This window comes from Falco punctatus (assembly GCF_963210335.1).
Source record: "Falco punctatus genome assembly, chromosome: 7".
Lineage (NCBI taxonomy): Eukaryota > Metazoa > Chordata > Aves > Falconiformes > Falconidae > Falco > Falco punctatus.
In genome coordinates, this window is record NC_137587.1 from 29095859 (window position 1) to 29115955 (window position 20097).

A 20097-nucleotide genomic window follows, 5' to 3' on the forward strand; every position below is an offset into this window, starting at 1 on the left:
CTTGGTGATTCTACATCTGCAAAAAGGAAGGTGAGAACCTCCTGTGCACAGTGCCCATCATGTTGTCTTTGGAGCGTCCTCCCACTAGAACTGGATTAAATCCTGCTGTGCTACTTCTGGAGTAGGACCAACAGAGTATACTTGGAAATTGATGAACGGCAGCTCAGACAGCATCCCCTGGTTTTGTATGTGCAGCCAGTGAACAGACTGGACAGCTTTGTTAGAGTCTTTGAAACTTTTGAACTAATACACATTTTGCAAGAGAGAAGTGAACACTATTCACACAGGAATGATGTTTTAACTTTGTCATTTAAACTTAACTCTGGAAGCTTTAACACCATTGCTGATACGTAAATGAGCTCTCTGGTGAAACAGTCTGGTAATTAGTCAGAAAGAATTCCAGGTTTCATCTACTGAGCAAGTCTTTCAATACTTTTAATGCCAGTTGAGAATTACAACTTCCATTTAAAAATTACACTTTCCATAAATACACTGACTTTAGCATTAAGTATCTTACATGCCACTGTATTGTATTTTAAATACAATGTAAACATCTCCAAATGCTGGCCATCTCATCTTTACCTGTGCAGTTTTTGGACACTTCGGAGAGGGGTAGGGATGTGAGGGAAGAAAAAAAAAAAAGAAAGAAAAAAGCACCCCAGAGTACTTTGGCTGATGTTCCTGAGTTAGCCCTAGTACTTGCACTGGTCCTTACTGCTCATTTTGGAGAGGGAGCTTGTTCCAGCGGAGCACATGTGTTCTTGACACGCCATGCTCGGGGGGCATTTGACGTTAGAAAGGGGTGAAGTGAGCAGAAGCCACGCGTTCCTGAGGAAAATACATTGCAGTTCCTTTGGACGTTAATATTCGAGGGGGCTGTACATCTGCTATTTTAGCAGTACTGCTCTTTGAGCTTGGGAAGAATTACTCATCTCCTTTCACAGAACAGGAGTTGCACCCACACAGTGTTGGGGGGGTGAAAGTTGATCCCAGCAGCTCAAACTATGACTTACTTTCAGAAATACACCCTGGCCTCTAGTGGAATAGTTACAAGCTGCATGTTGCATACATCTCCCCATTAAAACAAGGGTATGTTAGTTAGCCAAATGAGTAACCTTACCTGTGTAAGAAGCTGAGGAAAACTTTCCCCTCCTTTCCTAAAGCCAGTAAGAGATTTTTTTGAGTCTTGCTGCTCAGTTACAGCTGGCTCCTTTTGGAAACGGCTTTCATGGTGAGTAAGTAGCTGATACCACAGCATGGAATAGCACAGATTTCTGATTTAAATAAATTAATACTAAGAACGGGCTAATTCTTTGGCCTAAACCTCAGCTTAGATCAAGGTTCTTTTGGGAAATGATGGCCTGAGCCAACACTAGACACACCTGTTGCAAAAGTGTTCAAGCCAACTTCACATAGCTCCTTGCCCTAATTTGGGTCTGAGTTACACAGACCTGCAGCAATAGAGTTGGTGCGTAAACATCCCTTACAACTGGACAATAACAGGACCATGGAGGTACAGTTCAAAAAAAGCACAAAAAAAGATACAGCCTTGGACTTAATCCCTTGTAAACAGAAGAAAAACAAATCAAAAGAACTGTCCCCCTTAAATCATCAATGAGCAAATTGCCAATAATTCAAACCTGGAGTTACTTGCAGTGTCTGTGTCCATGACTGGAGGCTGTAGCAGCATCCCACGGGCTGGTATTTTGACAGCTATGGCACTGCTCTCCACACGCTGACACACCACCTCTTCCTGGTGTTAACCCACAGCTCTGCCCAGGCTGCGCTTTCCAGAGTCTCTCCTTGCTCCCGCCGAGGTCACACAGCCCCATTTTCTTGTCTGGGTTTTTGTACAGATGCCCGAGAAGTGTTGAGTGATGGGGCCAACGTGCAGAGGAACCCAGCCAGCAGGGTGAGGCCCAGGCCTCCCCAGGCACAGAACATGGACCAGCCATAACCATGACTGATGTCCTCTGGCAGCCCATAGACGTAGCGAGGATAGCGAGATAACTCAAAATTGATCCCAGCTACGCATGTGCAGAGTGAGATGATACAGCATGTACCTGCAGGAAAAAAGCAAGAGGGTTCTACACTGCCCTCAGACAGGTTAATTATGCTCTGGTTTCTTCGGGTTTTTCCCTATGTATTTTCAAAGTCAGGAATTTTCAAAATCAAGAATTAATTTTATTTTATTTTTTTTTTTTAGTCCTACCAGTCACTCTTCTTGCAAGGCAGGGGAGAGAAAAGAAAAAGAAAAAAAAGGCAAGCTGTGTAGGATTACGGGATACCTCACTTCACAAATAACCAATATTGCCTTAGTTCCTTCTTGGTATTTCAAACTCCATCATTTTTAGCTCATCATGCTTCGATTCTCCTGAGACTTTATTTATTTTCAATGACTAATGTCATCATGTTCCAGACAGTACTTGGGCAGTCTCCTGTAACTAGCTGAAGCCCTGGGCTTCAGCTGCGTACAGCACTGTTTAGTTTCTATGAGAAACATCAGACTCCCACCAGGTGTAGCCTAGGCCTACAGAAAGTGTCCAGGTCTTTGTCATCCTGCTACACATTCCCTAAGCACCTATGTAGAGCAGCAAAAAAGCTGAAGAAACTTGTAACACAAGGCACTCTGTCTAATATACACTAGTACACTAGACTCAAGGTCAAGGTGGTCATTTTCCCCAGCTCTGGATCTGTCTCTAAATACTAGTGACAGCTCTTACTGCTGACAGTATGCCCATCACAGTAAGTGCAGAAGCACTCAAAGGGGACCCAGTCTGCCTGTTCCACTTACAGTACTTACCTCTCTCATTGCTGTGTGATAAAATAAATTAACCCATTCCTAAAGGAAGCTGCAGTTAAGCAGCATGTAAGATGATCAAGGTCAGCACAAGCCTAACTTCCAGCCTTTCAAGCATCACACCATGTCAGCAGGGTGGTTTTCTGTGTAGCTCTCCAAAAAAACTCCTTGAGAAGGGTTACTTACAGCAAGGGAAAATCCCTGCCTCACAAAGTGGCACCAAACCAGTGCCATACCTAGCTGTTTGATACAGATGCCGTACACCACCAAGTTCCTTGCTTGCAGCCATTACGGATGCTGACATTGGGCCTCCAGGGCTGACAGGGCCTCTGGCTTTTAAGTAGAGCCTCATTTTTCATACTTGAAAGTTCTCTATTACTGCTTGCAATTTGAGAGTCCTCATCCTTGGAGCATCTCAGTAGCTCATGATTTTGGTGCATTTGTTGCTGCTATGCCCCTTTCAAAGCTGAATTTTTGAGCCCATTTTTGAGCTGAACAATCAAAGTTCAGAAGAACCTTTGGCCATGCAGGAAGTCTGCTCCTAGCCAGGAAGAATAGATGTAACACCCCTGGCAAGCAGTGAGCTCATGTCCTTACCCCTGGGCCAGTGCTGTCCAGGCTTAGCTGGGTTTGGACTTCATTGTTACCCAAAGATGTGGGCATCTTTGAGCAGCAGCAAGGTACTTTATATTGATTTTTGTTTGTCTGTTTGTTAAGATTCCTTAGGGAAAACTGAGCTGAGCTGTCTGACAGGAGCTGCAGGCTCCACACACTCAGAGCAGGCAAGAGGACTGTGCTCACTGTGCACATGGTCCTTATGGCTACACACCAGCTCTCCAGAGCAGAAGGCTCACTAACATACAGCTGGGTCTATTCAGAAACATGCAGGTACCCATGCAAGCACAGGTCCTGCCCAGTGCTGGAACTAGTAACTGCACTGTGCTGATGGTTTGCTGCGCTAAGGAACTGCTTCATGTGTTTGCTGTGGGCTGACTTGACTTTTAAGAGCACTTTCCCAGCCAGCAATTCTGACTGTGGTGACTTCAGGAGTAGAAGCGAAAGGCTCTCACCTCCCATTAGGAAGAGCAGCCCAGCCACATACTGCATGAGCTCCTGCTGTTTGCAGCAGCCCAACACACCAATGATCCACCCAAACAGGATGATGGAGACTGCCATGCCAATGAAGCCAGCTGTCATCCTCCGCAGATCTGAGGAAAGAGAAAGGAGAAAAGCAAGAAAGAAGATGTGAAGATGGCAGCAGCCAGACAGGACAGCCTGGGGTAGTCCAGACAGATTCAGATTTGCTGGTTCTGAAGTTTATACTTCACCCAAGGACAACTCCTGTAGCTTCTTTGAGGTAGACAATTTGCCCATTATACTGAAACTGAGGGAATCCCGCTTACTTGACTCCCTTCTGCTGGGCACTGTACAACTGGAAAGCATTTCTGTCCTGATGAAGAGGAATACTGGCCAAATTCTCCCCAGCATGGGACAGAAGGGGTGCACTATGAATATGGCAACAAATAGTGAATGTTACTAATGCAAGGGGGCTTTCTTTTTTTTTTTTGTAATGTGGTGTGTTTCTTTGGGATGAAGTTTGTTGGATGAGTGTCTGCTGAAAATACAAGTAAAAGAAGTGAGAGGGGACACTGAGGAGAAGTAAAGGACTAGCACATGGAAGGCAGGTAGTGTGAACTGAAAAGAGGAATAGCAGGAGGACAGAAGCAGAGAGCAAATCAATAGAGTATGATGGAAACAAATCCAGTAACAAGCACTAAAAAAAACCCAACCTGGGTACCAACAATATGAACAGGAATTTGTCATCCACAATACAAGTGTTGTTCTTGTCTCTTCCTAGTTCAGTCTCCAGCTGGAATTCCTCAGCACTGAGGCTCACATGACAGGGGCTAGGCAGAATTATATGAGACAATAGAACCAGAAAACAAACACAGAGAGAAGCAGGAGCCTAAAAAACTGATCAAATGATTCTCAGTGACAGGCTACAGGTCAGTCATCTGTATGAGAAAGACTTGGGCATAAGGCAGCTTGTGGGCCAGGAGCTGGTAACAGGAGGTTGCAGAGACAAACTGAGATGTTCCCTAAAGAGAGCTCGTTGCCAGGGAGCTGCATCAGGGCACTGGGGTGCACACAGAAAAATGCAACAAGATTTATACAGACTACACAATGATGGAGCAACTTTGCTGTAAGCCAGCTAGGAATTGTCTGTCCTCAGATCCAGAATACGATTACACCTTGCAACACACTAGAGACATGCCCGTATTCCTGGATTCACTGCTTAAGCCCCTCCAGTCTCATGTCCCCTTCCAATTATATGGTCAGCTGCTTGCCCTTCCTCTATTTATGCTTAGAGCCCAGTGACAGCTAGCTGATTCAGAGCCCTCACTTGGCATTGCATTAAGGCATGAAGTAATCCAGTCTTGTATGCTGCTTCAGGTTACTTACGCAGTGCATGCCACTCATCCTGCCGGATGGTGTTTGTGATGTTGATGGGTAAGTTGCGAGGCAGAGAGCTGGAGGTGTAGTGGTACTTCACAGCAGTGCAGCGCTGAATAACTCCTGTAAAAGAGACATCAGTGTGAAACAGCATGAAACCCCTGTGCCTTGCACTTGCTGAGTTAGCTGACCCAGCAAAGGTCACACAGGGAAAGCCTTAGTTCAGTGACAGAGCACATGTAAAAAAAAACCAAAAAAACCAACCAAACAAACAACAGATTTCTGTTTACTACAAAGGCTTTGGGAATTAGGAGGGGAGGGAGCCTTGCTACAAAGAAACACCCGCAAAGAGAAAGCAAGGTGTTGATCCAGGCAGGCAGGAAAGAACAGCTGAAGGTAAACAGTAATGACAGTCACCAAAAGCAGCATCAGAAGCTTCCTAGAGTGGTACAATCTCTTTGGGATGGCTGAGGAGAGAAGAATGTGGCTGAGTCCCAACACGACTGCTTTGTCTCTAAGAGGAGAGTTCAATCACTGATAATTTTGAATGAATGCCGGGAAGTGAACTGCATGGGAGACAAGTCTGAATTCACTCCAGCAGTCATAGGCTCTTTGCTTTACTTTCGCTGAACAGTAGTACCCAACTAGGCTTGTTTCCATTATAGCTTAAAGAAAAGTGTACCCTAGGTGCAAATATGAACCTACATGCACACTCCTCTTGAGAAGATTTTTAGTTTAGAAAACGACCAGTAACAGAGAAGTTACTAGGGGTGGAGGGGGAGGAAGGTGCCTTGCCCTTAAAGATGGAAAATAAATGTGTATGGCAGGGTGGAAGAAAAGGGCCAAAAAGGTAAAAAAGCTAAACAGTTAAAGAAGTTAAACAGCCCTTAAACAGTGGCTAAGGGTCCTTACCGCTATTTGTTTGCTGGGGCAGAAGAACTGTTCATGAACAATCAGTTCGCCATTGAGCTAATTAAGCTGGTGAACAATCACTAGCAGGGAGATGCAGCCTCAGTTACCAGCTTTGCAAAAGACACTAGAAAACCCCAGAGAAGAAATGGGCTTTGTGATGCTCCCGCAGCAATAGAAAGCATGATTTTGTCCTCTAACAACGTTGACTGGGACTGTACTGACCTGATTCCTGCAAGGACCTGCAAAGAGGAAGGCCCCGCTTCCCAAGATCAAGAGGCCTGGCCAATTCCAGCCATCAGGCCAGGGAGGGAAGGGGGATCTGAATTTCCCCACATTAACAAAACAGTAACATTCATTACTGAGTGGAACAAGCCAGATGTGCAAAGAACACGCCCCAAAAGGGGAAAACTCAAAGCTAGAGTTCCAAAAGCCACTGAGCAGCAAAGCATTTCAAGTGGGCCCCTACTACTACAAGGTCTGTAGTGCTACCCAAGTAAATGGACCAGCCAGATAACCCAGTAACAGAGGATGCCACTTCATCTGCAAAACCGCTGCAAACATCTGAATTAGGATCTTAGGCCATATACAGCATAGCACAGTACCTAATTAAATTTTACCTGTAGCTGTTGACTGAATTAAATTTCGATATTGACATGATTTACATGTGTTGTTGAGAAATACATCTACGGTACAAACTAAGAACATCAGATTTTAGGTTACAATGCACTGGATTAATTAAAAGTAAGGTCTATGCACCTACCTATATAGGTAGCATATGTCTATGCACCTGTACCTATGCACTAATTATAAAAATACTTTATATGAAGCAGTATTTCATATAAGAGCAAGGATTACTACTTTTATAGCTCTTTCATTAAAGAAAAAAAATCAAAGACTAGAGACTTATATCCCTTATGATCAAAGCTGCAGAATCCTCAGCTAAATGTCACTGAGAAAATCTTTGCTCTGCATTATTGTAAGAGTCCACATGTAGTCTACAAGTAAAACATCTCCACCTTCTTATACAACTCTGGTTATTCAGAAGTTTTCAAATATCAGTTTAAAAATTTTACTTCTAATCCTTTCTTCACCAGAATTCAAAGTACTAATTTTATGTTGATAGCACATAAAATTATATTAAAACAGCAAGTTTGCAAAATGAAGAAATTGCTTGGAAGTTAGCGAATTTTAGGGTTTATGCTCAGTGCTGAACTCTAATGCACGGGCTTGGTGACAGTCTTTGGTCACACCATCACAAGTGATTTTTCCAGCAAGATTCCCAGTTCTCTGAGAACACAGGCTGGACCTGTTCCGGTGCGAGCTACCACAGGCAAAGCAAGGGAGGCCTCTCTCTGTAGGTCTGCTAGAAAAGCTGAAACAGGTAGGCAAGAGAGTTAGGGGATTGAGGAATCAGTGAGGATGCTCTCTCAGATGAATACCTACCCACTTTCTCCCAGAAAATTATAACATGCACCCAGGTGATCCTCAGCAGCCAAATTTTGCATCTGCAGTCACTAGTTCTTGCTTCCCATTTTCTGACTGAATCTCCAAGTCTATTTTGCACTACGCACTCAAGTATAGCCACTCCACAGGGCTACATTTACAGCGATATAACATCTTGTTCTCTAAGTAATCAAGAAAAAAGAAAATAAAAAAATCAAAATCAGGTTTTCAGTCTCAAAGTTATCATGTAGTCAAAGGTATTTCTAAGGTACTCCAGTAAGTCCTTTGTCCTAAGCCCCTGCATACCTTAAATCGCAGGCTATAAAATAGGGACAGCATCCTGCCCTCCATTTCAGAAACCTGCTGGCAAAGTGATTTTTTGTTTATAACATGCTTAGACCAGCACCATAAGAAAGCCTGCCAAAATTAAAAACTTGTCTTCACGCAAGGGCTTGAATAGGATCAAGTCATGTGGTGAACAAGTAAGTGTTTTCTTTTTTGGCACATGAGTAAGTTGAGAATAGGACAGAAGAGGGCAGGTGCTTATGTCATTAGCTCATGTCATCGTGTCATAAAGCATGTGTACAAGAAAAAGGTTACACAGCCAGGCTGATCCTAGTATTTCTTAGGGACATGAAAAGACCGCTATGAAAGTTGCACTGCATGTGCTATTTTCTTGATTAAAAAAACAAACATAATCAGCAATGAACTACATCCAGCAGTGTCACACTGACACTTTCACAGTTGAGCTACATGCCTGTGCTCTCCCACCAACACTACTTCTCACACCTTGTCTTCGATGTGTTGGTGTTTTTTTTCTTTTCCCCTCAGGATTGCAAGTGCAGACAGGTCCCCTTCCCATACCCTCTCACAACCCTTAGGGCACTACACCTGAGTGTCCCTGGATGAGTCCTTTCTCCTGACTCAACACAAAGGCTGGGAAAGATCAGAGGATGTTGGCTAGAAAGAATTTCTGGACCTCCAGATACCTGGACAGAGCACATGCCCCTTGTCCCCAAGCTGCCAAGACACCTGGAAACCCAGACCCAGGTCTGCTGTGACACATGCAGTTTGTAATCCTGGGCTCAGCATACCCTGGCTTTCTCTCAGTTTAGTTTTCATCTCTCTCTGACTTTGAAATATGTGGGTTTTCTTCTCTGTACTGCCTGTGTGCCAGCGTTAGACGGAGGAAATGGAGGGGGCTCTCCTTTGCAGTGCTGCTACCTGGCCCGATCATATCTTAGAGCACTTTGGCTCTCACAAGAGCTGGAGAGCCCCTCTCCTCACCGTGAGCAAGGCCAGGGAGCAGCCACGGGCAGTTAACACTGAGCTACCACATGAGGTCTGGCCCTCCTCGTGCCCCAGGACCAAGTGGTCACTCAAGCTCCCTGCCATTTCTGCCCAGGATTATGGAGTGCATCACAGCTATGGTATCACTCTGTCCACACTGCCACCCAAAGGACACTAGGTCTGATAAATCAACCTTCCTTTAAAGATCGTATTTCCTGACAGATCATACTTACCACTGGCCATGACCAAACAGGTTGAGTTTATGAAATATGCTGCTATAACAGATGCTCTACAGACCACAGTCATTCCTATAACTCTTCCAATTAATCATTAGTTGGAAAGGATGGGAAGTACAGACACCAGGCCTGAGCAGTTTTCTCTCAAGGGCCTCGTTACTGCCACAAACTGTTGTGTTCCTCTGCTTAATCATCCAGTCATTCTTCTCTCTTTCTCAGCTACATCATGGTACTATGAATTCATTTCTGCCCAGTAGACGGAAGACATACCAGTCCCACCCCAGATTTCTCTCAAAGAAAGCTTGAAAAGCAGTAAAATCCCTAGTTTATGAACAGTGATGAACCTTTTCTTAAGTCTTTCAATTTACTGGTGTTAAAAAGCATGTTGTTCAAATGAACCCATCAAGTTATCCAAAGCAACCTATTACAACGGTTCTTTCCTAATTAAACATTTTCTACTGTCACCACTTTGTAAGCAACACTTTTTTCCTATTAACAGCGAAGACAACTAAACAGCATACAATAAATCCCTGCAGGACTCCACTATGTAAGTTCTCCACGCAAAAGGTTTTTGTGGAAGCACCAGTTACCCAGTGTGTACTCCATGTAGCACAGGCTCTACAAGATTATGTACAATGCTCAAGTTCTTACACTCAGAGAGTCCCTCCCTACACACACATAGATCCTTTTAGTTTCTCCACCAAGTGTTTCAGGTTTTTGGCTGTTATCTTTTACTGACTGCTAATCTCCATTTTCCCCATTTCCTTTGTATATTACTTCTTCTTTGGCCTTCCTAACTGTATTTTTAAAATGAAACCATCTATTTTTTCACAGGTCCAAAATAGGGAGTTTGCATTTTAAGAAAAATCCCACACATCATTCCTCTCTTACATTTTAACATTTCCCACTTCTCAGTTTTGCACTACATTTTTTGACTCTTTTTCCTTTCAAATATATGAAGTGAATACATTTTATATTTTAAAAATATATATATTTTAGATATATAAACGTAGGCATGTATAGGCATCATCAGCTAAAACACTCAAGTATGAAAGTTTCCACAGAATTGCTTTGTATTAATACCAATAGATAAATACAAGACAGAAATCCACAGAATTATTTAAATGGATAAGGGTACTTAGGCACTCAGTCATTTATTCAGAATTCAAGAGAACCCAGAAAGAAAAGAAACCTTATTCCAGAGGTACTAGAAAAATGGAGAGTATAAACCGAAACCAAAATTACCACAGGACTTGTGCACACACACACACACACACACGTACTCACCTGTTGCTAAAAGCCTATGAAAACCTCTAGCTTAAAGATTATCAGGAGTATAAGCTGGCATCACACATCACCAAAGAGCTAGCTGAAAAGTTACTGCAAAACGAGGAGAAAGCAGGACCTTCAGAGGTGCACAGTAGTGATCTTCAACCCCCACTAGGAAAAAAACCACCCATTTTTTTTTCTTTTTGGAAGCCCCAGATTCAGTATCGTGCTTGAGAGAACAGCTCAGCCACAGCCACACCTGACCGTTGGCTGGAAAAGGCTGCTTAATCACAGTTGTCAGAGAAAAGATAGACACAGCGGGAACAAGGAAAGGCTGCTAGTAAAGCAGGTCAGGGGAAGGGATAAGAAGAGAGTCATATCTATTTAAAGATCTGACTCTACAAGAACTATTATTAATAATTTCCCTCTGTAAGATGACACATAAATCTTTACAGAAGCAACTGCAGACCTAATAGGCAAAGAATAGGAGAGAAGCAAGGCTTGTAGGAAAGGCAAGCTCTTTTATTAGAACAGCTGAAGGAAAAAAGGAAGTAGAAGGAAAACCTTTTGGATTTAGAGTCCCTCCAGCTTTACACACCAGATAGGAATACCATTCACCACCCTGTAACGCCCTTGTGCATGCAGGATGCAGACTCTAGCCTCTCTGACCATTGTAGTGTTGGGAAAATACCTCAGAAACAGACGTGTTGAGGATCAAGCTAGTGTTCTTCCTTTCCCCCAACTTTTGCTAATCTCAATGGGAGCTGAAAGCACTTGCTTGATATGAAGGAAAAAAAATAGTTTAGATAACAGGCACAATTAATAGAAAGAAATTAATGAGCTGCCTTTTAGTGAAATGAGATCAATGTGGAAATAAAAACGCATAAAATGGATCCTAGGAGATTAAATAGAGAAACAAGCTAATTACACAGCACTAGAGTTTCTAAGAATCACTGCTGTGCATCGGAAAGAATGGACAAAGACGAGCTAAGCTTCACAGTGCCAGTCTATCCATCCTCTGCTGTGCAGGACTGGCATCACAGTTGGAAGCCACGCTGAAGAACTGCTCCCACTTTCTTAAGATAGCATTTCCATTTTGTGCCTCAATGGAAGCACTTCTCCCAACTCCTACTCTCCCTGTGCTAATATGTACCTGCTGGAACAGTAAGTCCTGTTGTTTATCATTAACCATACATGGCATTTCTTACCCTAAGCTTGGTTTATATGTCATTTATTATGACTTAACGGACCAGCCCACATTATACCAACCAGTCCAGGAATTTTGTTCATACTTGGTGAACTGCTTGGTTTTGTACCACATACCACAACAGCAGAAGACCCACAGCTTTGGCTCCTGTAACCCCTAGAGCCCTGAGTGACAGCTGCCACCATGAAGGCTGGGCAGTGCACTGCAGCAACGAGAACCCCCATGCTAGCACAGGAACAACAGGTCCCTTTCCCCTTGCCACAAACACCACAGAGCCATAAACGACACCGTATGTTTCTCAGCGCTCAATACCAAGAGGGTGTCAGGGTTCGGGCAATGCCCACCGACACCTTGCTGGCGGGCCAGGCCCCGCGCCGGGCCGCAGAGGGTCTCTCCGAGGACGCGGTCCCACCCAGCACTGCACCATTTTAAGCCGGCAGGGAGACGCACGCGAGACCGGGATCGTGTCAGGGCCGCGCTCGCCGCCCCCCGCCCGGCAGAGGCACCCGGGGCCACGGGGGCTGTGCGGGGCCGCGCCCGCCGCCAGCCCCTTCGCGCCGCAGCCGCCGCACCCGCGGCCCCACCCGCGGCCCCGGCAGCCCCGCTCAGCACCACGGACAGCGGCGGCAGGCGGCCGCCTCCCCGCCGGGCCGGGGCCGGGGCCGGGGCCACCCGCCCGTTGCCGCACCTTTCCGGATGAGCTCCTCGCTGTCCGGCTCGTAGCCCGCGCGGTGGCAGCGCCTCCAGAGCCCCGAGACGGTGGAGTTGAAGCGGCGGCCGCAGTGCGAGTCCAGAGCGGCGGCGGCGGCGGCCGGGGCGGGGGCCGGGGGTCGCCCGGGCAGCAGGGCCCGCGGGGGCCGGGCGCGGAGCGGCAGGTGCGAGCTGGGCGCCGACATGGAACCGGGCGGGTCGCTGCGCTTGTGGCCGAAGCCGCGGCAGCGCTCACGGTGCCGCCGCGCATCCGTCTCGTACCAGGAGTCGGTGCCGATGGCCACGGCCAGCAGGGCGAGGGCGGCGGCGGCCAGCAGCAGGCCGGAGCCGCTCAGCGCCTGAGCCGCGGCCGCCATCTTACCGCGCCGGGGGCGGCAGGGGCGGGCGCTTCCCCTGCAGCCCGGCTGGGGGCCTCCGCCCGCGGCACCGCCCCCGGAAGGGAACCGGGGCCAGCGGCCCCCGCTCCCGGTGCCGGCCCGCGGCGAGGTCAGTCCTGCAGCGGTGCAGCCTCCGGGCCGCTCCGGACGCGGCCTCCGGGGGGTTCTGGGGCCGCCCGCCGCCTCCTGCCGCCAGAGCGCCCGGCGAGGGGCTCCCGCTCCGCGGCACGAGGCCCCTCGTGGCCCGCGCGCGGGGCAACGGCCGCGCCAACGGCCAGCAACGGCCCGGCCGCGCGCGGCGGAGCGGCCTTGGCGGGGGCGGCAGCTGCGGGGCAGCGCGGGGCCGAGCGCCGAGCGGGGCCCCAGCCCGTTGCCTCTTGCCTCGGGCTCGCCCCCGCGGCGCCGGGGCCGCGCCCCCGGGGGGCCGAGGGCGGGGGTCGGGCCGGCCAGCAGCGACGCGCGCCCGGATCAAGGGTTTAACGCCGTCTGGGGCACCAACCGCGCCGCAGCGGCGTGTGCTGGCGTCGGGGTTACGGTCTCTCCTCAACCCGCCGTTACCAGTTAATGGAAGACAAGCTGAACATTGTCAATCTACTTTATGCCATGGGACGCAGGCTAGATCCAAGCCATTAGTTAAATGCAGCGTTTCCAAGGGCAAGAAATCCCTTCTGATCCAGCTTGTTCTATGGGACTTGTTCCTGCAGCTGCTGGACCGTCAGCCCCCAAAAGCCAGTTGCTAGGGCATCATCTGCTCAGTTCTGCTCTCCGGACAAAACGATCTGGTGATATGGTAAAGTTTAAATTACAAATAGTAATGCCCAGGTTTAAAATCCTTAGTTTTGTTTGTTGAAAGCACTTTGAATTATTTCCCAGGAGCAACTGCTCAGCTGTAGGAGATGGAGCTGCATGCCCTGCCTGCTCTCTCGGCCACACAGAGCACAACTTGAACACCCTCCGCAGCGCTTCTGCCAGGGACCCTGCCCAGAATAGGGCACCACCTCTCTTCCCAGAGCACTTATGCCTGGTGGAAACATGCAGCAACCACAGACAAAGCTTGTTTTAACCACATTTCAGCCTCATCCTCTTCAGCGGTTTGCACCAGACAGATGGGATCACCATCCATGCAGCTGCACATTCATGCCTTCAAGGCAGACAAATTGAAAGGGCTGCTGTCAAAAGAATTTTTTTACATATACCAACTAAATCAGGTCTTCCACATCATCCACAAGAATGAAAATTTTCAAATACAATCACTGCTCTAGGTAACACGGAAAAATCCTTCAATTATGGCAGCTCTTTCCTGGAAAGATCCGAATATTCACATTTCCTAAATCTGCAATCCTATTATGCCACCCTACTCTCTACACCAGTTTCTCAGACTATAGTTTCAGAAGACAGGGGCTTCGGCAAGGCAATCACTTTAGAAAGTCCCCATGTACGAGAAGACTCCTTCCAATTGTTCTCCCCTCTGTGCTACTGCGTTTGTGTCAGAGCCACTCTTTGTGGAGCCTGTCAACCAGGTAGCTGATTAATCCATGTTAATTTTGATTACTTCGGAGAACAAAAAATGGATGGGAGAGGGAGGCTCACAGCATAGCCCTAGAGGCAGAGTTACCAGCACAGCCAGAAAGTGGAGCATGGCGATGCCAGGGGCAGAGGTTCCAAAATGTGAATTGCTGGCAGAGTATTCAGACCATGAAATCATGCTGTCGTGGTTTAACCCCAGCTGGCAACAAAGCCCCATGCAGCTGGTCGCTTGCTCCCCCCTCACCCAGAGGGATGGGGAGGAGAATTGGAAAGGAATGTAAAACTCAAGGGTTGAGATAAGAACAGGTTAATGGGTAAAGCAATAGCTGCACATGCAAGCAAAGCAAAACAAGGAATTTGTTCACTACTTTCCATCGGCAGGCAGGTGTTTGGCCATCCCCAGGACAGCAGGGCTCCATCACACATAACAGTTACTCAGGAAGACAAACACCATAATGCTAGAAGTCCCCCACTTCCTTCTTCCCCCAGTTTATATACTCAGCATGACATCATATGGTATGGAATACCTCTTTGGCTAGCTTGGGTCACCCGTCCTGGCTGTGTCCCCTCCCAGTTTCCTGTGCACCTCCAGCCCTCTCCACTGGCAAGGCCCAAGAAACTGAAAAGTCCTTGGCTTAGTACAAACATTGCCTAACAACAACTAAAAACATCAGTGTCCTATCCACATTGTTCTCACATCAGAGCCAAAACACAGCACTGCACCAGCTACTAAGAAGAAAGTTAACTCCACCCCAGCTGAAACCAGAACACATGCTCTTGATCACCTACCCACCTTTATCTTCTTCCAGTTCTTGGGTCGTGGCTTTCCTTCTTCTTAAAGAAGGCTTCCAGTAAGAACTGAGCGCCATGTGCTACCATTCAGTATTTATAGGCTGAAAATCTTTCAAATGAAGAGCGGGATAAGACATGCTCTGGAACCTGTGTTTTTGAAGGGTAGAGAAAATCCCTTTAGTCCTTTCTGGGCAATTTCTACATACATTTGATGAGTGTGCCTTTGTCCCACACAGCAGGTAACCAGCTTACTGTTAAGTCATACCAGATAAACACCTTGAGTTTTTTACATTAAAAAAATAACTGATCACAAAAATGTATAGTTGCAAAGCTCTCTGGATAGTCAGTTAGCATGCAAGCTCTCCATTCAAAAAGAAGCCACTCACTTGGTGATGCTTTTTAGACCAGCAGCCAAGAACTATGATCAGCCCACGCTGCTCCTGGCCCACAGTGCCACAGCAGCAGGAACAGGAAACTGGATTAGAACCTTTTCTTTCAATTGTGAAAGCCTGAGGAGAAGAAAGGAGGGCAAGGCAGAGCCCAGACTTCCTTAGACAAACTAATGAAATTTGAATTTGTAATTCAAAGAAAAGTAGTTGCTTCAACAAAAAAACCAAACCAACCCACATGGGAAACCATTTGTTTCATCTCTATTGTCTCCACGCAGAGCAGACCAATACAGATGAAGGTGGAAAATGCATATGAGCAGCTGAAAAATTAGAGCTAGAAAATATGATTCTCTCTGCATTTCCAAAAGTGACAAATATGGTGGAGTGGTGCTCCACTTCCTCCCAAGGCTTTCCATCCCCAGCCTCAGGGCTGATGTAGCAGAAAACTAATGAGCCCCTCCCTCCCCCAAGCCCCCTACTACCTCCTGCCAGGGTATCTTCCCAAGAACAGCAGACTGTCCAGGCCTGTTGTAGCAGCCAAGAAAAACTACTCAGAAATTCTTTCTTCAATGTCATCCACTTTGCATTCCTGAATGCTGAGCACAAAATCCTGACTGTGGTTTTCATTCTTGGCAAGGTGCCGTGCTGATGCAACAATGCCAACTCATGGGCACTCACCTGGCAGTGTGTCAGCTTAGACGCCAGCCTCAGTTTGAGAAAGACATCTTGGGAAACAGCAGGCACATCTTTCTGTGCAAACCTGCTTCCTCCAGAGCCCCACTACAGGGTCCACTTAGCTGTGGTCCCCAGGCACGGGGGGAACCCCCAAAGCTAGAGCTAGAGGGTGAGCATACTCTCCCAGTCCCTGCAGGCTAATCAGACTAATCCTCCTCCCAGGAAAGCAGAAAGCAGATGCTAGCTTCAGACTTTGTGACAATTAAATGATAGAGGGAGTAGTTGGCAAAGGAAGACAACTTTGTAAAGAGGAATAAAAAAAATTGCACTAAGCCTCCCTTCTTGTTGCAGTGAAACTAGTTACTGATGTAAGCCTGGGGTAAGGAAAGCTGAAAAATTTTTAGGCAGAAGTTCCTGGGCAGAGAAAAGTAGGACAGGAGCTGTCATAAGAACAGAACTGTGTCAACAGTTTAGGAATCTCTTAGCAAAGTAAATGCCTCTGCTGTGGGCAGCATACCTGTCCCATTGCTCTGACCCAAATCGCCCTCCCAAGGGACCAGCCCTCTCGATAAGGCCCTGTGCAGACTGCAGAGCTCTACTGATTTACAAAGGCTGTTGAAAGACAGAACTGAGTTGGTGCAACTCACATTGTGGCACCAGTTTTGTGTCCAATGACTCTGCCAATTCAATCGGACCTGGTTTTACACATATTTAAGCAAAGTGAGGATAAGCTCTGCAGAAGGGATGATCTAGTAGTTGTGCACATCTCTGTGGCAACAAAACACCTCTGTGGAATGATGGCCTGGTCAGCCCCATGAGCTAGGATGCAGGAAAGCACTAGAAATGTCATTTATTTTTATGGGTTTCAAATTGCCAAAAAAATTATCCCAAGCTTCACACACACAACAGAAAACTCCTCTTAAAAGCATACTTATTGTCACCCTTTCATATACCTTTGTCTCCTTATTTAGCATACAGCTTTTCTAGATTCATTTTTAAAAATCTTTTCACCAGCAGTTTCACCCTTCCCATTTTATCCTCCCTCCAGTATTCTTTGCCCCTGTGCCCCTTCCTTTAAGAGCTGTCAGTATTATTTCTTATCCATTTATCTCCAACGGACTAACTCTACTGTGAGGTAGGAAGCCCAGAAATAGGCTACCATCTATATATTTTGGTTATAGCATGCTCTTAAATAGTCTACACTGAACAAGGGAAAAGCTAGGAGTTATCAGCTGCTGACCAGGAGTCTACACCTCAAGAGAGCTCTGAGATGGTGCAGGGCAGATGGTGGGTAAGCTGGATCTCGAGAGTAGGCTCAGAGCCATGTTCAGCTAATGGTCATGAGGAGAGGGAGCTCAGTCACCACAGCTACATGGCTTTCCTTCCAGATGGTAGTATGGCAATAGAAGAAACACTGACCATTTTCCAGATACACAGTTAGGCTGTGCTGGCTGTTGGAGTGATTAGGGCTGAGGCAAATGATCTCCAAGCTGAGCCATTTAATTGTAGTGACATCTTTAAATGCCTCAAGCTTTTGGCTCAATTTCAACAGAAACAAACATGAAATAGACCAAAGAGCAGGATTGCTGAGGCTAATACTACCTTTAAAAAAAACTGATGTCAATGAAAAGCTGGGATCAAGTTGGAAAGGGTCCTTTCCCCTCTATCTCATAGCACCATTAACTTCTTATGGGTAGGGAGTTCTGGCTAAAGCCGTTAGTTTATTGTTGCTTTGCTATCCCTGTTCTGCCTGCAGCCCTTAGAGTGGTAGGAAAAGTCCTTTCTCTTCATCACCTACAGGAATTGCCTTTGGTTTTTTTTCACACAGCAGCTTGGGAGGTGCAGCTCCATCAGAATGAACCAAATGAAACATTGTTCATTCACTGTGGAGTGGTTGTTCATTTCTGCTCACTGTATCTTTTGCTCCATAAAAAAAAAAAAAAAAAAAAAAAAAACACAAACAAGAAGAAAAACCAAAAGCCCTGACGTGTGGATTTTTGCAGAATAAAATTAGTTGTATTATAAGATGCATTTACAACTCAGATAAGCGCTCTGGGTTTTTCTTGTTTTCTTCCTTTTTTTATTATTACAAAGAAATAGTTTCACAAGGCTGTCTACTAAGTGAAAGACCATGCCCTCATTTCGAACACTTCTTTGAAATACTGAAAGTCTTGGGAATTGGTGACTGTTTTATTACAGGAGCTGTCAACCAAAGCTTTCAAAAGTGACAAGTGATTTCTATCCCCAGGTGAAAAAAACTTGAAAATAAACAGTTTTCAGACAGTGCTGTGTGTTCACTTTGAGAAAAAGATGCCCCTTTAAAACATCTCCTGTTGACTATTCAAGAATTCGGGAATCCAAACCAATTAGTCCTGATCCATAGTTAAAAATGACTATAGCACATGTTCCCAAAGGTACTTAGGCAAGCAACTCTGAGTCAGTGGCAGTTAGGCACCTAAATATCTTGTGGATCTCATTTTGAGCATGCACCACCAAATCCATCAGTATTGTAGCCACACTAATGGAATTAAAGAAAATAATTTAACACAGAACTACGTTGGCAAGCATTTTGAGTAAAAGGAGGTGATGGAATAAGAGAAGGTTCTGTAACCATCGAGCTAGCTGTCTGCACAGACAGCGGTAAAAATGGACTCCATTGTAGAGTTCAGAGGTAGTGCAAAAGAGTATGTCTGTGGTGCAAGTTTTCTGAATGCCAAGCTGGAACTAAGAGTAACTTGGTTATAAAAATGTTGACAGAAATTTGACTCTACTAACATTAGATGCCACTAAATATATAAACAGGCATGAAAGTTTGCTATTACAGGGCCTTGCTAGATAGATTAATAACTTGCCTTTGCCAATGTTGTACTTGATATTTCAAGGAGAAACATAATACAGCTAATTCTATTTTCTTCAGCATCTTCCAGCTGCGCATCTGAAAACACTCTACTAGCAAAAGTGAATCACGGAAACCTTTTAGAATAAATATTATTATGGCCATTTACAGATGAGGTAATAGGTGTATAGAATGGTATAGCATCTCATCTAATTTCATGAGGATCCTGAATACAGTGAAAAATTAAAATGAAATTTTTAAAGCCCAAACACTTAATAAAAAAAGAGGTCAAATTTATGACATAAGAACTCAGACTGGTATACTGAAAAATATTGTTGTTAAAGAAATAATATAAGAATCAAGACATACACATACCTGTTACTATCGTTTTGCTTGGTAAAAATGTACATCTTATTCCAGCAGTTTATTCTATACAAAATCTTTGCGTAAAACCACCCTTCCTCTCAATTACCACAAACGTCTATAAATTATACATGTTGGCTCTTTGGGTTAAAAATCAGCATTTCATAATACTTTCTGGCAATATAGCAGCATCCTTTAATTATAATAGATATCTCATTCTTGATTTAGTAACAGTCCAAAAAGAATAAATCACAAAGGCTTTTTAATTTTCCATTTTGTGTAATTACAGAAATCTATACCTGTCAACTTATCCTTGTATGTCAACTGCCTTTTTCTTACTCCCATAATTCTCTTTGTCTTTTCAATCTTCATTCCGCTGTCTCGAGAAGCAGTGGCCAAAACTGAACGAAACACAGATATGTTCATTAAAGATCTATTATAATTTTAATTACAAAGCAAACTTTTTTGCATTATCTTCCATGCTTTTCAACATTGTAGTGCATTTTGTTTCTCTCATAATTGGGTATAAAGACATACACTGAAGGCAAACTACAGAAAATCTGGGATCCTATTGTTTCCCCATTTCTTGTAGGAAATTCCCTGAAGCGCTGAAATCAGTACTTACTTAAGCTGTGACAAACTCTAAAACAAATAAGGTGATATTTAGTATTTGACCCTTCAATGTTTTTTTCTGCTTCAGAGGTGTGGCATCTTCATGCCAGATAGGACTTGCCTGGTTGTGCTTCACTCTGATTTGGGATGGATATTTAAACAAGTGGGATTTTTTCTTTGTTTATGCAATGAACACAACTCAAC

At 45.4% G+C, this 20097-nt stretch overlaps 1 protein-coding gene across 2 annotated transcripts; it reads right to left on the reverse strand.

Annotated features, from left to right (window-relative positions):
• Positions 1 to 141: 141 nt before the first annotated feature.
• Positions 142 to 16504, reverse strand: LOC308067638 (transmembrane protein 178B-like). Of its 2 annotated transcripts, XM_080396840.1 has the most exons (4): positions 12300 to 16504; positions 5264 to 5377; positions 3871 to 4008; positions 142 to 2063 (listed from the first exon to the last, which is right to left on the reverse strand). In XM_080396840.1, exons 1-4 carry the CDS (start codon positions 12676 to 12678, stop codon positions 1819 to 1821), a joined length of 876 nt encoding a protein of 291 aa, XP_080252966.1. In that variant the 5' UTR covers positions 12679 to 16504; the 3' UTR covers positions 142 to 1818. The 2 variants fall into 2 exon arrangements, with proteins under 2 accessions (XP_080252966.1, XP_080252967.1); XM_080396841.1 differs by lacking the exon at positions 3871 to 4008.
• Positions 16505 to 20097: the final 3593 nt, after the last annotated feature.